The 19,771-nt window shown below is 39.1% G+C and overlaps 1 protein-coding gene across 1 annotated transcript; it reads right to left on the bottom strand.

The window, feature by feature from the left end:
* Positions 1 to 7,082: 7,082 nt before the first annotated feature.
* Positions 7,083 to 12,374, bottom strand: LOC122061270 (omega-hydroxypalmitate O-feruloyl transferase-like). Its single transcript, XM_042624488.1, has 3 exons — positions 11,869 to 12,374; positions 9,083 to 9,515; positions 7,083 to 7,832 (listed from the first exon to the last, which is right to left on the bottom strand). The coding sequence occupies exons 1-3, from the start codon at positions 12,322 to 12,324 to the stop codon at positions 7,342 to 7,344; spliced, it is 1,380 nt and encodes a 459-aa protein (XP_042480422.1). The 5' UTR covers positions 12,325 to 12,374; the 3' UTR covers positions 7,083 to 7,341.
* Between the last annotated feature and the right edge of the window lie 7,397 nt (positions 12,375 to 19,771).

Below are 19,771 nucleotides of genomic sequence, written 5' to 3' on the forward strand. Positions count from 1 at the left end.
GGTCCTTAAATCTCTCCATAAATCTGGAGAACGACTCACTAGGTTTTTGCCTGAATTGAAGAATGTCACTCCTGAGTTTATTGGTTTTATGCAAAGGAAAGAACTTTTTCAAGAAGACTATAGTAAACCCATCACATGTGGTGATGAATTTGTAGGTAGACCATAGAGCCATTTCTTAGCTTGGTCCTTGAGTGCAAAAGTTATGAACCTTAATTTTACAGCATCATCAGTCAACTATTGGACCTTAATATGAACACAAACCTCTTCAAATTCCCTGAGGAATAGGTATGCGTCCTCAAAGGGCAGCCCATAAAAATGGGGCAATATAGTGACGTACTGAGATTTGAGCTCAAAATTATTGCCTTGGGCTTATGGTAGAACTATGTGGGAAGATTGTGCTACTCTAGCAGGGTAGAACCTATCTTTCAGAGATTTAGGTGGAGGGTTTTGCTGTTGGTCTCTCATATTGAAAGGTTTTAAAGAGAACAAACGTATAGGGTCACTACTTGTTGGATCTCTTCTTTCTAACCTATTCACACTATTATGTACCCACCCAACACTCATGCAACAGAACACTATCCACAACTAGGATAAGACAAACCACAAACACAAAAGAAAAACAAAATTTTGAAAATTTTTTTTTGATTTTTTTTCTGTGAGCTTACCAGCAGGGATCCAGGGTTGCTCAGTTCAATTCCTGAGGTACTGCTACAAGGTAAAACCTACCTTTATCATACTGTGAGGCTTGGCAACCTCCTCCAATACAACTATTATTGTAAGTTGTTCTTCTCAAGAATTCAATAAAAGAAAAAAAAAAAAAGAAACAAAACTAGGCAAACAAAGCACTCTGATTTACCAAAAAAAAGTGAAAAATAACATGGAACTATCTACCTAGCAATGGCACCAAAAACTTGTTTGAATTTTAAAAATAATCGCAAGCGTACAGATTAGTATAGCAAATGGGTCGAACACAAGGAGAGCAGCCATTTTATTTTAGGCTTCTTTTAGTAATGCGAAAGAGCCCAATTAATTATGGTGATCTATTTCTAACTACCGACCTAACACAAATGCATCTAATAATGTCATAACCAACACATCTAGGGAAATTAGAATTGAAATTACAATAAAAATTGAACGACCTAACCATTCACATCTAGGAATTTAAATACTCAAACCGTGCAATTAAAAAGCAACTAACTGAAAGTAAAAGTGTTGAAAAGTAAATAAATAAAAAGGGGAAAAAGCTAAAGAGAGGCACATAAGTAGGTATCTCTACTTAGACCGAAGATGCACCATAAACAATATGAGCTTCCCTACTTGACCAGAGAGTATTTTTACAAGGGCTTTTCTACATGGCATTAGGGGAAGGGATGCAATATAAATAATCAAAATAAAAGGATGGTTTCATAGCTAGAGAGGGGCAAAGCCAACGCATAATCTAGCCATGAACCTTGGGGGAAAGGAAAAGCATCAAAGTAAAAGCTGAAACTTAAATCCCAAATTAAGAATGAAAAGGTAGCAAGAAGAGGGAATGAGAGGAGGGTGAGAAGACTACTGTAAAAGCCTACTTACTTGAACTTGAAAATTTGATTAAGATTTGGAAAACTACCAGTAATAAAAATCAGATCTGGAATAAATCAAATCTAAAATTGCTAGTACTAGAGAAGACAAATCTAAAGAGAAAATATTGAACTTGAAAGACATGCTCCACAACTTGTTCTGGTCACCTAGAACTAAGCCTAGAACTAGAAATTAAAATTATTACACCTTTGAATAACTTGAATAACATAAACCATAAAAATAAAAATAGAACATTGCATTCATTAAATAAAAACCAATTACAAAAGTGTTTAAAGTAAGGAAAACTAAGAAAAACTAGAAATAGAACTAGAAGGAGAGCACAACTAAAAATTAGAGAAAAAGAAAGCAAAAGAGGACCACCCTTTAGGGTTTGGTGGACTCCCTTTTATGGGGAATAGGAGAGAGACAGGAAGACGTCCAAGGGTGGATCCCCTTGGACGATTTTGATGAGGTGGAAGGGAAGAGAGAGGAGAGAAAATAGGAAGTAGGGTATTTTTCTTATTTCTTGCCTTTTTATCCTATATTTTTTTCTTTTTTGCGCAATCTCTTGGCTGAATTTGTATGATGAGGTGGAGGAGAGAGAAGAGAGAGAGAGCATCGTAGGAGAGGAGATCTCCCATGATTTTGATTTCCTTTTTTCCTCCTTTTTCTCTCTCCTCTTGCACAAGAAACCACCTTGGCCGACCTCTATTCTTTGCTTGAATTGATGGTGATGAGTAGGAGAGAGAAAATCTTCAAAAAAAAACTCCAAAAAAATGGCAGCCAAGATGTTCGAACTTGAAACCTCTTAATGAGCAAGGGATTTTGCACACCACAATTCACCAACTATGCTAGGTAGTTGTTATTACCAAAAATGAATCTTCAATTACTTAAGGGTGTGGTCCATCAATCCTTGTTGGCATTTGGAATATTCTTATATCCCTAAGACAACTACAGACGGGCTGGCTCTTCATCTCGGTTCAGTTCTGATCCATTATTCTTTTTCTCTCCCGAAAAGAAAAATCACTTATACGGGAGACCAAACTTATGTGTACTTTTAATTGAACACATCCATATTGTTCAGAATTTCATCCTCTTCGCAATCATGAAAAGAAATAGGACCTCTTTATGTGTAAAATTAGAGATATAGTGCCCAATAGTCCTTAAGGCCTTGAAAATATAAAACCTACAGAAAGAGAGTAAAACCCAAGGTAGCTCCATTCTAAATATGTAAAATATATGTTTTACTACCCTAGATTTCACACATAAATTTGCTCATTAGGTCGCAACATGAACGCCAGTTTAGCTAAATGGGCTTATCGAGTGTGGGCATAGTACGGTTAATAATGGGGTCGGTTGGTCTCGGGCTTTAATCGGGTTACCATAAATGGGCCTTAACCGGGATATAAACCTATTTAACTTTAAATGGGCTTTAAATGGGTCCTCTTTAAAATTTGTCTCTTAAATGTGCTTGAAGAGAATAGCATTAAAATGAGGCAAAGATGAGCATAACAAAGAAAAAGATCACATAATTAAAATGGATTAAAGCAAAGATGGGAAAAGTAACTAAATTATCAAGGTACTCGATCTTTAACCCATGAAACTCAAATTAATTAAACTATGCCTACATAACCCAAGTTTAGTAAATTCAAATCAATTAAACTACGTATAAAAAATATGAATTTTCATATAACAATTACCACCATCTCAATTGTACATATCACATAGTCTTAGCATTAAATACAAATAGTATTAAAAAAATTAAAAAAAATACAACTATTATTAAAGGCGTCGGGCTAGGTCAGGCTAAAGGAGTTGGTTCAAATTGGGCTTGTAAATGTGTATGGCTGATCGGGAGCCCATCGGGCTAGGTGGCTGCACCGTGTACTACCTGTTTATAACCTGACACGTTTATTAATCGGGTCAGTCTAGGTCGGGCCATAAACATGTTGGGTTTGGTCAGGCCTACCAGTGTGGGCTTGGAATTGACACCCCTACCTCCAGCAATGTTGACAAGCTAACAGGAGCAAGTGGGATCACTTCTCCTCTTTTGGCATTCCACTGCTGCCAACCAAGCTAGCATTGGCCTTCATTGTCTTGTACTCTTACCTGTCCACAGGTAAAGGTATACAAGTTAAGTTAGAGGGTATTACATTTCCCTCCTCCTTACAAAAATTTCATGAGGCATACCTGGTAATCTAAACAATTATAGATATCACTCTTTTACTTCCTCTTCTCTTTCCCAATAGGCTTCTTGCTCTGGGTGGTTCTTCCATTTAATCTTCACATAAGTTATAGTACGATTCCGAAGTTGGCATTACACTATATAAGGGGAGAAGTGAACTCATTTCTCACTTCTCACCTAAAACCAATGTGGGAAAGGGAGAGAAGAGAGGAAAAAAGGAAGAAGAAGAATGAAGGGAAGCTTGGGGAACCACGGCTACACGCACACTTCCCAGTTTCTACCAAAGGTAGGTGCTACCTTCCCTGAACCCTCTTTCCCTTCATTTGTGTTTTTGGAATTTGAGCAGAGTAGGGAATAAATGTGTTGGAGGGGTGAGCCTCGACCCTGGCACTTTTCAAAGGTCCAAAGAGTGTGCATCGTACTCCATGTGTTTGTCGAGCTCAAACCAAGCTAGTTGAGCTCCGGTAGCATTTTTTACCAAATAGAGAGTTAGGGTTTCAATCGTTCGGTTGCCATATCTTCCAAATGGCTCCGTGGAAATTTAATTTCTTCAGCTTAAATGAGAGGTGGAAAGACCCCCTACAAACTCCATGGAACAAATCCCGTAAATCAGAGCCAAACCGACAAACCCCAAAATGGTGGCACATTTTTGGGGTTACCACCAGAAACAGCCACTGGAAACATAAAGGGTGAATCCAGTGGGGTGTTTTCCGGTGAACCAAGAGCTCTTAATGAGCCTCTACCTAGGCCATCGGAAACAACAAACATGTTTCCGGTGACTTAGGTCTTGTTTTTGATAACTTGTTTCCGGTGACATATCCAGTACTGTCAACATTGATTGTACTCGTACCTTCTGGGTAGACCTTGTGGGTTCCCCTCCAACATTTCCCACACTCGTTGATGCCCACTTACCCTTGTACCTAGGACAGAGATAAGCATAGAATGGTGAGTCCTAATATGGTTTGATATCAAGTTACAAACTTGGAATCTCTCCCGTCCGACCGACAACTGAGGTGAGTGGAGGTTGACTTTAATCTTTGGAGCGTTTTAATATTTTAGAATTGTGTACATGATACAAAATCCATTGTTGATCTTGTAACTTCTTAAATGATTATGAGAATTGTATAACATGTTGTGAAGTATTTGAATTGTATAATATTTGAATTTGGAATTAGATATATGTTGTGAAATGTGTGACGGGATCCGGTGTGGCCAAGGTGGTTCTGGCACCGTGATCGTTGTGTGGATGTTTGCATCATGAATTGGGTGTGCATTAGAATTAGCTATAGTCGTGGATGCACTTTGTGGCCAATGGTAATTCTGGTATCATATATTCCATGGCTATACTTGGATATGGGTGTGCTTTGTGGTCGATGGTAATCTTGGTATTGCGTATCCCAAACTTAATTGCTTGCAGATAGGCTTTGGACATGGATGCACTGTGGCCGATGGTTGATTTCGGTATCATATTCCATACAACCTGTATCATTATGTAAGGCAGGTAGTATATTGTGCTTAGGTTACGTCCCCTATGCTATGCCCCCTTGCCAAAAGGGGTAAGTGTTGGATAATCCAACTGTGGTATGCTCGATGAACCTTTTCAGACTGCCACTTTCGCGGTATGATGTGATTGTTGTCAGAGGTAGAAACTAGTTCAGTGAGGCCGATGGTAATTCTAATGCCATGACTGCTAGGAGAGTGTTATCAGGGATTTCCTGGGTGACCGATGGTCACATTCTGAGACTTGCAGGCTCCTAATCATGACTAGATTTGTATTGTTGGGTGAGTGATGTGTGAGTTCCAGGACCAGGGATACAACCTAATGCGTTGTAGTAGCATGAGCCTGACTTAGTTGTATATTAGATGGTTTAAAATAAAATGAATTGCATCACACGCATTATGGACTATATGTTTATATTTGCATTCATTCGCATCATGAACTATATTTATATGCTTACATGAACCCCACCCCTCACTGAGCTAGTTGATCTCACCCCACGTATATGTTGCTTTTTAGATGACGATGTAGGTGCAGTAGTGCCGATGGGTAGTGACGCTTCTTCCTCCGTGCCCAAGTACGAAGCTGGTGACTGGTGGATACTAGAGGTTGAGGAGCACAACCCTGACTGTGCCTGTGACACCTGTGCGTACGCGACACCGTGAGTCGGGTGGTTGTCTACTATCATTTTGATACCATACTATTGATTGGTATTATTTTGGAGTTATTATACATATGTCATGAATAGATGTGAATAGAATAACTCTCGTTATGTAATACTAACATTAGATGTTATCCCCACTAATTTTATGATTCTGCTATATTATACTCTGATTCCGCTACAATTATTTATTTTGTTCGGTATTGTGTGATTGTGGTGGTTAAGGTACTTCTATTAGAGATCCTGGTATGTAATACGGGTAAGCGTCGTACTCACACCGCTGGTATATTAGTACTAGAAGTGGGGTGTGACACTTTAAGTGCCACAAAAGGCCTAGATTCCCAGGAAAAGAGAAGCAAGCAATCAAGGTTAATCCTGTCTGAGTCAAGAATCTTCATTGGAGCCATCATAGCATCAACCGGGGTCTGTTCCCTCTTGACCCGAAACAAGGGTCAATATCAGGTATAACTTCCTAACAGAGTAGTCATAATGTAGATCCTTCATTAAAATAACATGTGTATAGTATTGTAAATTAAATACATTGTCATGCATGTGGATTAGGACATAAAAGGGGAATATTCAAAATTTAGCATCTAATAGGAAGACCGGTTCAACCGGGTGAAGTGGGTGCCTAAGATCTTCGTAACTTCATAACTTAGCTCTTACCCTAATCTCTAGACCAGACCCAGTTAATCTTGGATCTGTTCTTATGGAACGGGCCCATGCCCCCGGTTCTAAGCCCTAATCCTAGGTGACAACTCCAATTGTTTATTATTGTTATTTTTAGAAGATACCCAAGGGGGATAGCCCGCAAAATAGACCTCCACGTGTCTTTGAGTGAGGATGCGGCGGCCCAAGGCCCATGGATGTGTGCGGCCGTTGATCTCCCCTCACAACAGGCATTAGGGCACAGCTGAGGGCTGCAGCCCATGGTAGGCAATAGAGGATATCTTAGATGTAATGTTCAATATATGCCTCAACAAGGCATGGGCCTGTGAGCATAACCAGATGAAGTTCAGCCCATAAAAAATCTAATATTTACGAAGCATTATAGACATGTATTCAAAATAGACCCAAGAACCAAAATAAATCCTCCATGAATCCAAATAAAGGAGGAAAACACGCATAAGAAACAGAGATAAATAGTCAGAAGATATGAGAAAAAAAAAAAAAAAAAAAAGTGAAAATAGATCTAATCTTATACCAAAAGAAAATCTATTGTAAATTACAAGAATTCAATGTTCGTGTGCTTTTTTCTTTTTCTATGTTTTCCCAACATTGCTTGCATCAACAAGAAAATCTATAATCAAATAAAAACAGATAAAAGTAAAAATGACATGCAATCCAACCCATTGTATATATACTCCTGGCCCAACCTTCTCAGACATAACATCCCATGTATATATATATATATATAGAGAGAGAGAGAGAGAGAGGTCATGCGAGGAAGTTGTTGAAGAGGGCTTGGAACTTCTCCATTTCCTTGAAGGGAAGCGCCACCAAAATGTTAACTCCATCACCACTGTCAGTCTCTTCAATGTCTGGAAAGAAAACAATAATGTTCTTTCTGTGCCGCACCACAGGACAACTGTACTTGGGCCTTCCCCAAGGGTACTCCACTCTAGAAAATCCTAATTTCCACCATGATGAAATGAGGAGATCACCATGTGGGAACCTCTTACTCACTTCTCCACAGTCAATAATAGACCTAATGTACTCATCAGTCATTCTTGCGGCTCCCTCTGAGACCATCTCCACTATGCTAGGGAATGAAGCACCTTTGAGTTCACCTACGGTTGCCCTAGCATATGTGACTACGACACCATTTCCAGCATAAGATGGAGGAAGTGGAGGACTAAGTCTCGACCGGATATCAACCGCATAAAGGAGAGTGGAAGTCTTCTTTTCTTGGTCTCCTCCAATGTCCCCTGCAAAGACAAAAAATGGAGTAGGTCAAATTCAAGATCCTCTTGGGGCACGTTTGATTTTGTTTCTACTGTTTCTGTGTTTAGAAACAGTAGAAACGGTTTTTTTTTTTCTGTTTCTTTGCTAAGAAACAATTTTTTGAATTACGAAAATGTATTTGATTTTTCTATTTCCCGAAACATCTTCAACAGTGTAGTCGGGTTCAAGACAAGAGTAAAAGCACGACGTTGTAAGTATGCAGCTCACGAGTGAGGCATGACATTGGAGTTGCAGGTATGCATCATGGAGATGAGGTTCAGAAGGATGAAAGTAGTCTGGAACTGTGAGCTTCACACAACCAGGTTGGAGTTACCGCTTCTGAATAGCGAGAAGTTTCAACAATGGGTTGGGGTTGGGGTAGGTAAAGTGAAGTATTGGGTTTTTTTACAATTTTTGTCACTCCCATTTATTTTTAGAAATAAAAAAATAAGTCTAACTTGTTTCTCCATTCCTGTTTCTAGACACAAAAATAGACATAAATTTCTATTTCTATTTCAAAAAACAAGTGAAACAAAATAGAAAAAAGCGAATAGATTTTAGGGTGTTTTCTGTTGTTGAGCACTGAAAAACGGGAAAACACGTTTTTGAAAACAAAATCAAACGGGCCCTTAGTCCTTCTTATTTCTGTGTCAATTTAGAATCGAAATCAAAATGTAGAAACCAAAACCAGCCGTTGAAAATTGAACTGAATTGAACCATAATAAACCAGTTCGATTTTCGTCTCAAAACTTGGAATCTTAGTTCGGTTTGATTTTGATTTCATGATTAAAATCATTGAACAAAACCGAATAAGAAACCAGATAAAATTATATGTATATATATATATATTTTTTTTACTACCACCAATATGCATGTATCATAAATTCTTTTCATGTTTAATAGTTGAAAAATGTTTGATAGATCATGACCCTAACAAATAAGGTTTTATTTTTTTATTATTTTTTATTATTATTATATATATATATATATAAATGTTATCCCAAATACCTAAAATAATACCTCAACTTAATATGAAACCTAACTAAAACCAAACAAGGAGAAGAATACTAAATCAAATAAAAATCGGAACCTAATTAAATTGAATTGGTTCGATTTTAATTTCTAAAATGTGTTCCATAACCGATTAGATTCAATTTTGATATATGAAATTTGTATCTTGAACAGAACCAAATAACTGAAAGTTTATATTTCTTTCATGGGTTTAATGCCTTACCTGCAAGGGCCCTGCAACGCCATACATGGGCTGTTACAACATTGAAGCTGCTGATGCTGATACGGGTGCTAGTACCATTGTTGTTTGATCCACCAAGCTTAGCTTTCTCCTTTAGGCCTGAAATGTCATCAGGCCTTAGCCGGAAAACCTTGAACTCAAGGTCCTCAGCTATGGCTTCAAATAGTGTGGTGGCATAAGACTCTTCTCCTTGTGGGGGAATTTCAAACTTTACTAGCTCAGGATGGGGGAACATGACACGTGGTGGAGATCTAGCGGTTAAAAGTTGACGATTATTGCATGGAGTAATAGCTAGGGCTTTGTCAGCAGCAAGAGAAGCAAGATTTTCTAAGAAGTGTTTGAAGCTGATGCCATCAAATGTTACATGATTGGTGGATATACCCAGTGCGAGTCCGCCGCATTTGAAGGATGTTACCTACCAAAACAAAACCCTTTACATTAGTAGTTGTTAAATCTTAATTTATGCAAAATCAAGCCTAGTCTTATTTTATTTTATTTTATCTTTGATTATTTTTATTGAACTACTCTTCAAGCGGACTGGATTCATAAAAAAGTAAAGCTTCTCAACATAAACATGCTGCTTAACTTGGTCACGTTACATCAGTAAATTCATCTGACCTCTCAAATTTTGGAGACTTATTTTTACTATAGTTCAACAATTTTGTATATTAAAAGAAAAAAAAATAGAGGATTAATATTCAGGTATTCCTAGACCGGAAAATAAAAAATCTCAACTTTGAATTACTTCTCCATGGCCATCAACAACGAAACAATCCAAAAAAAAACTATATGGGAGACCTATTCAATCTATAGAATCATGGTGCAGAACAAATGGGTTACAAAATTTCAGACCCAATATTAGGTCTCAACACTAGTTCAGCCCATCTGAGTTAATTGATCGATTAACGAGTTGTGCCTATGATTCAATCACTGAATAGCCTGAATATTTTACTAAAAAATAAAAAAGAATAGCCCTCAATACTGAAGTAGCAGACTTAAAACTATGGATCAACTTAATGCTTAGGAGACCTTAAGCCAACTCAAAATAAACGATCCAATGTGTGCATATATATATATATAATATTGAAGAGTATTTTAAAAAAATATTAAATTTATAAAAATATTTATAAATTAAAGAAAAAATAAATTACTCCTTTTTTTTTTTTGGACTATGAATTCAGATAATAAGAAAGTTTTAACAACCTGAGTAACTGTAAAAATTTTCCCTAACACAGACTGGTTGCCACTTGCCAAGGCACATCCCGTAGCAAGGATGGACTCATTGAATGGACGGTGACGGTGACCAACCGTGTAAAGTGGAGCATTAAATGGGATGAAGCCAAGCAACTGCCCACTGCAAATTTAGGTAAATAAATTCACGGGGACATGTAGATGTTTAAGTCAACTGTGGTAGGATTGTAGGAATCCATCCACTGGCACAAGATATTGATGATTAAGAGATGGTTGAGATCGGGTCCCAGGTTTTAAATATCCCTAGAATCCCGGACTGCTCCACTTCAACATACAGGGCGGCCGATCTTTATGATGACAACATAAAAAGTGATGCCATATGGGGAACACTTTAATGTCATATGGGGAACACTTTGATGTCACAACCGAAAGTGAAATTATGTATTCAAAATTATTTAGGTGAACATTGAGGTATGGTACCTTCCATATGACAGATGGATGACACCTAGCTATCTATTTAACTTTTCATCCAGTGAGAAATGGTTTACCAAATGAGCATAAAGTCTTATAAATGCTTTTGAAAAATGTTTCATGAATTACAAAGATGTCATTCTACCATCTTGAAGTATAATAGTTATTTTTATTTTTCTTTGAACTCATTTAAAGGAAATAACCTCCAGAAGTGAACATAAGATAAAATGAAAAATAAATAAATAAATATATGTCGAATTATTTCTTGAATTTTGATGCTCTAGAGCAGGAATTAAATCTTGGGAATTAGATCGGTATCCATGTCTGACAATATTGATCTACATCAGTCAGTATCAGCCTAAATCTTTTGATTTATCCTTGCTTTTCATAAAATAATTATGATTTTACCCTTGGTTCAATATTAATACTGATGCAAAATCAGCTCAATATCAGTATCGTTCTTAGACAGTACAAATACTACTCGGCCAACCCAATATCATTTGTTAGAACCTAGGTCTAGAGATAAAATAAAGAATATATATATATATATATAATATTTGTCCTTACACTTATCTCATCTTTTGTACTCGGCTTGATTTGTTTTTCCCTTTGCTTTACTTACACTTTTTTTTTTTTTTTTTTTTTTATTTCTTTCACTCAATTATTGAGAGCCAAAAAGATATAAATGAAGAAAATTTATTTTAAAAAATAAAAATTTCCCATTTAGTTTTACTATGTGTGTTTTAAATTTTTTTTTCCTCTCTACTCTGAAGAAATGCTATAAACACTAATTAATACATAAATTTTGATATAAACAATACCTTACAGTGTCGCAAGCATGGTTTTGAAAATTGGATCAGATTGTTCAGGATCATCTAGATAGGATTGATTTTTGCCAAGACTGATCCATGCCGATATGATTATATATATATATATATATGGGTAAATCCGTCTTATTGAATCTGATTCGGATCGATATTGTTGAGACTAATCTTACGACTGATCCCAAGTTTTAAAACCTTGATACCAAATTGGTCCCAACCATGCAAATCTATAGACAGTTATAAATGGAACGTAATTTGAAATTTATTCCATTTGTTTTTTACCTGAAGAAAACAAAGGGGCTGGTTATGTGGCTCCAAGTTATCCGAACTCCCCATAATCAGCTGCTCAAAAGCTGGGTTAGGATACACCAAGTCTCCGATATCAGCCAATGACACTTCACTCCTGGCCACTTTAAAGCCAGCTCCGGCAGCATTGCAGTCAATCACCAGACGACCCTTATGGGGGTCCAACCTCAACCTTCCGGCCAAGAAATCATATGGAATAAGAGCTTTTTGAAAGGCGGCCTTGATTTTCTCGGCAACAACTTCCGGTGGGAAATCGGGGTTGGCCGGAAAGAAATGGATAGTCTCTACATTGAAATTGAGAACTTGATCTATGTTTGAAAGGAACAAAGACCTACTCTCAGTTTCTTCTAATGGAAAGACTGTGGAAGAACATTGTAGGGTGACCTTAAGGTCTTGAGTGAGAGATGGAAGTTCTTGGAAGCGTGTTCCCATGGGTGCTGATGAGAAGTCCTAATTTTAAGGTGAAACCTCTTCGGATTTATATGAGTTAGAAAGTTGTGGAGACAATGAAGGAGTGGTTGAGTCGTTTAATGGATAAACGTGGTTACATTTAAAAGAGAGGAAAATGTGGGGCTCTAGAAAGGCAGAGGCTCGTTTCTTCTCAAATCAAGAAAGGCACATAGTCATTCCTAGGGGTGTAAGTTTGGCCCTGACGGCTCCAACCCGCCCTAGTTTACCCTGAGTCCAAATAGGGCCTTGGCTAAGTTTTCTAACTTTGGGGGCAAACTAGGATTGAAATCACTAACCCTGGGGTAGGGTTGGATCGGGCTTGGGTTGAGGCCTAGACCCAACCTGGTCCTAATTTCAACATGATTTATATGATATAATTTAGGGCTATCATCCTATCCTTTTATTCAAAATAATGAAATTTCGATCATTGATTCTTATGGTCATCAAGGTTAGCCCAACCTTGACAAAAATCAAGGTCAATTAGGGCCAACCGGCCCAACCCTGCCTAATTAGGGTCAATTAGGGTCAGCTGGGTTGGCACAAACCCGATGGGGTTGGGTTAGGCCTGGGTTGAATTTTGGGGACGTAGTGTTGGGCTAGCGTTATAAGAAACATGGCCTAACCCGACCCTATTTCACCCCTACTCTTTACCGTTGAGGTACCATCATGGTATCGAGTTCGGATCAGCTGCATGTATGATGAGAGCAATTACTCTGCCCATACGTTGTACTGTTGCCATGTGTCCTCTCTATAACCATTTACTTCCTCTTCCCATCAGACCTACACCATTTAACCTGACCGAGCCCGACCTGCTAAGCCCTGCCTGAACCTGCCCGATTAATAAACATGACGGGCTTGAGCCTGGCGCATTTATTAAACAGGAGTTTACGGTGCAGCCCTCAAGCCATAGGGTGCTTGACTGGCACGACCAATTACATCCCCCAAAAGTCGCCACCCGGCACAGTAATCAAGGACAGTTCATTCCTCACTCTTGATTAGTCAAAAAAAAAAAAAAAAAAAACTTGATACAACAGTTGTAAAGGTTTGGTTGTGTCAGTAGCTAATGAGTAATGCTTTGAAAATTGTCTCTATCATTTGTTTCTGATGGTTACAAAAAAAAAAAAAAATTGGATTTTTTGGATGTGACATTAAGAAAATGGGGTTTGGACACAAACATTGAGGCACCAAGATTGCTGGAACTTATGAATATGTTGGATGTATGAAGCTACATCATCACTTACTTTGATAGGGGTCTCAATACTGGAATGTTGATCTCCATGTATTTCGGTTTGGGACCATTGAGGTTTTCCCAACTCTGGAAGAATTTTGGGCCTGCATGCTCTTTCCACCTTAAGGCAGATTGATTCAGCCATCTTTGAAGAATGACTACTTTGAAGATGTCCAAAGCTTCTATGGATGGGGAAAGGAAAAAACAAAGCAGTTCATTAGATATGGGAAGAATGACATTTTAAATGTGGCTAAAATCTTCACCAAGTACTTGTCATTAGGAAGAGCCCATAGGTAGAGATCGTAGGATGCTTATCCAGTTTGCATGTTGGCTTGCTACGGTCTTCATAGGGGCACGACCCGTCCTTTTGGAAATAGGTTAAAAGTGTCATTCCCCACTTGATTATGCGATGAGGAGATGTTTGGATTTTAGCGTTATACCAATTATTCTAATGAAGATTTGAGTTGTGGAATTAATCGTGCCTTAAAATTCAAATTCATAAACAAGAAAAAACAAAAAAATGATGGATAGGGTGAGGGAAAAAAAAAACACAACATCTATGTCTTGCAAGAATAATAGCAACAAATCACTAAGGAACAACATCCTCATTTGTGTCATACTCGAAGCCATCCATGGAAAACATCAACGAAGCATCAGGCATCGATTACAAGTTCACCATTCGTGCGGTGAGATCCTCAATATGTGCAGCCTGACTGACCATTTTCTCCCTCTGAGAGATAATGTCATCCCTCTGAGAAGCAATCCACCCATCCTGGGAAGCACAAAAGATGGTCAAAGTAAGGAGTAATAATAAAAGAGAATCAAAGGAAAAAAAAACTCTCTCTCACTCAAAGATTCAAAACTCAAAATTCAAAATTCAAAATTCAAAATTCAAAATTCAAAATTCAAAATTCAAAATCCAAATCTCAAAATTCAAATTCAAGTCAAGATTCAAATCAAATTCAAAGTTCCAAATTCAATTCAAGAATCAAATCTCAAAGATCAAAGATCAAAAAGTCAAGAATCAAATCTCAAGATCAAATTTTAAGAATTAAGTTTCCAAAATCCAAAAAATTAAAAAGATCAAAAATCCAAGAATCCAAAAATAAAAAATCCAAGAGTAAAAAAATTAAAAATCGAAAGATAAAAAATCAATAATCAATAATAAAATCTCAATTTTCAAAAATCAAAAGTCATAGGTCAAAAATCAAAATCCAAATCAAGAAGCAAAATTCCAAAATCAAGAATCAAGAATCAAGAACTAAGTCAAGAATCAAATCTCACGATCAAAGATCAAAGGTCAAAAGTCAAAGATTAAATTGTTACACCGGCCCCAGAGACATGCAATCATTTGCATTGGTACTAAGGGGTCTAGATTCATTATATACCTAAATCAAGATCAAGATACCCGATCCCATTGTCCTAGCGTCTTAAGACCATTTACTTAGACTGGTTCGAAAGACCTAGTTTAAGGAGACAATAATTACTCAGACTGATTTGAAAGACCTAGTCTAAGGAGAGAAGAATTGCTTAGACTAGTTCGAAAACCTTAGTTTAAGGAGACAAGAATTACTTAGACTGGTTCGAGAAAGCTAGCCTAGGGAGATATTGCCTAGACTAATTCGAAAGACCTAGTCTAAGGAGACAAGAATTGCTTAGACTGGTTCGAAAGACCTAGTCTAAGGAGACAAGAATTGCTTAGATTGATTCGAAAGACCTAGTCTAAGGAGACAAGAATTGCTTAGACTAGTCCGAAAGACCTAATCAAAGGAGACAAGAATTGTTTAGACTGGTTTGAAAGACCTAGTCTAAGGAGATGAGAATTGCCTAGACTGGTTCGAAAGACCTAGCCTAGGGAGACAAGAATTGCCTAGACTGGTGTGAAAGACCTAGTCTAGGGAGACAAGATTGCCTAGAATGGTTCAAAAGACCTAGTCTAGGGAGACAATATTGCCTAGACTGGTTCGAAAGACCTAGCCTAAGGAAACAAGAATAGAATCAAGTACTGACATTTTTCGCAGGAATGGTGCAAATCCCTACAACCAATGGCCCAAGAATTGTATGAAAAAGGATTGCAAAACCAAGTACTAATGTCTTTTGCAGGATTGAAAGGGCTCAAATTTCGTTCCTATGATTGACAGTCCAGGTAAGATCGTAAACTTTGAGTATTTAAGAGATATTGCCTATTGCATTTTCACCTCTGTCATCATTGAGCAAGATGACGATAGTACATGCTCCGGGTGACAAAATGTGGTCGTTCTTTTCTTTGTCCTTCAGCTGTGGCATAGGCCCTGGCCAAAGAGGGGCATTCTGTAGACATCCAATTTTGTCACCCTCCCCTGGCTATGATGACTCACAAATTATGGACATGGCCTTTCACTTTCGATCAATAGAGATGACAATTGACCTCTCATATATGAAGGAATCCGATCTAAAGTGACCATACAGATGGAAAGTGCTTGGAATCACGATTCCAACGATATATGGTGAGTCAAAAAATGATTGACGGATCTCTCGCAATCATCACAGGAATATAGAACCCATGCACACCTATGCACACACCCATACACACCAGCACACTCATGCCCTATGGCCCCTCACCCTTGCCCAATGGCCTTGCACCCCTCCCCATGGCCCAGCACCCCAGCCAGTGGCCCAGCACACCCACGCAACCCCGCACACCCATGTAGCCCCACACCCTTCCCGTGGCCCGCGACCTTACCCATGCAACCCTGCGCCCCATAGCCCTGCCGCCCTGCACCAACACCTTGTGGCCCCGCCAAGTCTGCCTGCGGCCCTGCATCAAGTGTGAATTTTTGGCTAAAAAACCTTCACTCTCCGCTTGCGTACCCCGCTCCCCTACTAGCGTACCCTACACCACTGCACCCCATTGGCCAAAAAAATCATCTTTTTCACCCCATTGGTCCAAGAAACCTATAAATACCCCCCAACTTGAAGGACATAGTTGCTACACTTGAGCCACTTGGTGAGCACCCTTGTTTGAGACACCCTGCCTTTCTCTCGTTCACCTTCGAAGTTCTTCCCAATTCCTTCGAAGTTCATCAGAGTTCTTTGAAATTCTTCGAAGATCTTTGAAGTTCTTCGAAGTTCTTCCCAAGCCTCCTAAGCCCTCCTATGGCCTATCCCTAGCAAAAGCTCTGCCGGAGTGCCACCTCAGCCTAAGCCCTCTTGTAGCCTATCCCTAGCAAAAGCTCTGCCTTAGTGCCACCTCAGCCTAAAGCCTTCTACAACCTATCCCTAGCAAAATCTTTGCTGGAGCACCTTAGTCTAAGCCCAAAAGTGGCCTTCCCTAGCCGAAGCTCTTCCAAAATCCAAATTCAGAAGTAGCCCCTCTCTAGCGGAAGCTCTGCCAGAGTGACACTTCAGCCTAAGCCCGAAAGTAGCATTCCCTAGCCGAAGCTCTGCCAAAATTCAAATCCAGAAGTAGCCCCTCCCTAGTGAAAGCTCTACTAGAGTGACACCTCAGCCTAAGCCCGAAAGTAGCCTTCCCTAGCCAAAGCTCTACCGAAACCCAAATCCGAAAGAAACCTTTCCTAGCTGAAACTCTATCTGAATATTACCATAGTCAGCATCTCTCGAGAAAGGAAGTTGGAGATCAAGACCATCTTCCCCTGAGCCAGAGAATCTACAAAAAAGTTTCTACCCGCACTGACCAGGGGTCCACTCCTCTTGACCTGAAATAGGGGTCAAGCTCAAGTATAATTTCTCACCTGAATTAGCACAATGTAGACCTTTTATTGACCTTGTTTTAGTGTACATAAATAATTAAATTCGGTTAATGTATATATATGTGATAACTTACCCTTGCATGCGGTATAAGAATAATTTTAGAAAATATTCGTTCTTAAGCATCTAGTAGGAAGACCGGTTGAATCAGGTAGATTGGTCCTTAACACCTTCCCAAATCTACAACCTGACATGTACCTATTCTCTGGACCAGACCAACTTCCGTACCCTTTTCTTAAGAATTGGGCCCACCTCCAAGTTCTAGGCCCATAATCCTAGGTGGTGACTCCAAATCCTTTTTGCATGATCCCAATCCCCATATTAGACCATCATCAAATACTCATCTCAATGACGACCCCCACACTCCTGCGAAATAGGCCCCCACATACCTCCGACGATGGTATGACGGTGCGGGGCCCACAGAAGCATAATGATACGACCCTCCCCAAGAAAGAGAAAGAGAGGAGAGAGGGCCGAAGGCAAGCCTTTTTTCTCGGCCTCTACCCTCACATATGTTCAATGAACCTTTCTAGAATATCACACCCAAGTTACAATGTGATTGTTGTCGAAGGCGGGAATTAGTCCGATATGGCCAATCGGTACTGTGACTACTAGGAGGGGTTATTACCGGTGTTTTTGATGACCGATGGTCGCATTCTAGGACCAGTAGGCTCCTAATCATGACTATGGTTTGTATCACTGGGTGATCGATGTGTGAGTTCTGGGACTAGGGATATAATCTAATGTGTCGTAGTAGCATTAACCCGATTTAGTTGTATGTTAGGTGGTTTAATAATCAAATAAATTGCTTCATTCGCATCATGGACTGTGCTTAATTCTGTACTCATGTCATCATGGATTATTATGTATGTGATTGTTTGTGCATGGACCCCACCACTCACTGAGCTAGTTGGAAGCTCACCCCACGTATATGTTACTTTTTAGATAATGATGCAAGTACTATAGTACCATTGGGGTGCAACTCTACTCCCTCTGGACCTATGTATAGAGTGACCAACTGGTGGATGCCAGAGGCTTAAGAGCACGACTAGGACTATGCCTGTGACACCTGTGCCTATTCGGCACCTTGAGAGGCTCAATGTCTTTTTGTTATTTTGATACCAAACTGTTTTATGGTATTCTTATTTGGATTTTGATCTGTAAGTTATGGATATGAAATTGAATAACTCGGTTAAGGATATATATTAACATTAGATATTCCCCACTTCAATTATATTCCACTATATTATATACTCTGATTCGACTACAATTGTTCTTGTGGTTCGGCATTTTGTAGTTGTGAATGTCAAGATACTGCTATCAGAGATCTTGGTAGAGGTGTAAGATGGGTAAGCATCTTACTCACACCTTGGTATCTCATAATGAGATTGGGGTGTGATAGCTTGGTATCAGAGCGAGATGCTCTGCCTTAACTCATAACCTACCCGAACCTTGATTTCTTGGGGATTAGGATTAAAATAAAAATTTTAAGACAACTAATAATAGAAATGCACAACTAGGAGACAAGTATAGGTGTGAAAGCTATTTCATTATATAAGAATTTGAGTACATAAGCTTACACAAATTTTCTAAAATAAAATACCAGAAAGCAAGGAAATACTAAACTAGCCTGAATCTCTAGGAATTTAAAATTAGACATAAGCAAATAACAGAAATAAAAGTGCATGCTAAAAACCTAGAACATCACAACTGAAAGTAAAGTCGGTGGTGCCGAAAAGCATAAAATAGGGAAATTCTAAAACTACTGTGGCACCATGGGCTACTACTCTTGCTGCTCAGCTCGATTATGCTCTTGGTCCTAACCCTGGCCTTGGTTCTGACTCTGACCCTATGCTCTAGACCTTGGCATAGGAAGTTCAAAGTATAGGACCATCTCCTGCATCTGTTGCTCATGGTGGCAACTCGACCATCAAGGAGACAGTAGCTCCTATCCACACTCTCCAAGCTGTTGTCCATCCTCCTTAAGATGTTGTTGGTGGTATCCAGACAGGCCACCACATCATTCAGCTCATAAGGCCTCGAGCCCCTAGAGCCCTTGGAAGAAGAAGCCACTGTTGTAATACCCCGCTTCTTAAAACCCGGTCTGATTTCGCGATTTGAACCGGTTTAACCATGCAGGAACCGAGCCAGAGGATATTAGAGCGGGCTCCTTATGGGCTATGATGGCGGGTACAACCGGCGGGTATAACCGGTGGGTACCTACCCGCCGGTCATAACCGGTGGGTATAACCGGTGGGTAGACAGCCCACCTGTCTTACCCACCTGTTTGGCCCCGAAGGTGATCCTTAGGTCCGATTGAACCCAAATCGGACGTGTGACCTTCTTTCGACGTTCTAAACACGATTTTGACATCGGATTTCATTAATTTTGATTCTAAAATGGTGAAGCACTAACCCCGCTCAATTATGTTAGGTTCACCAAATCCAACCCGAT

This window comes from Macadamia integrifolia, chromosome 14 (genome assembly GCF_013358625.1).
Source record: "Macadamia integrifolia cultivar HAES 741 chromosome 14, SCU_Mint_v3, whole genome shotgun sequence".
NCBI classification, from domain to species: domain Eukaryota; kingdom Viridiplantae; phylum Streptophyta; class Magnoliopsida; order Proteales; family Proteaceae; genus Macadamia; species Macadamia integrifolia.

What these genes read in the sequence shown, in the direction of transcription:
- LOC122061270 (XM_042624488.1), bottom strand. Translation starts at nt 12,324, where the DNA reads ATGGGAACACGCTTCCAAGAACTTCCATCTCTCACTCAAGACCTTAAG. An exon ending in AGCCCCTTTGTTTTCTTCAG is followed by an intron (nt 9,516 to 11,868) that starts GTAAAAAACAAA and finishes TTGTTTTGGTAG; the next exon opens with GTAACATCCTTCAAATGCGG. An exon ending in GCGTTGCAGGGCCCTTGCAG is followed by an intron (nt 7,833 to 9,082) that starts GTAAGGCATTAA and finishes TTGTCTTTGCAG; the next exon opens with GGGACATTGGAGGAGACCAA.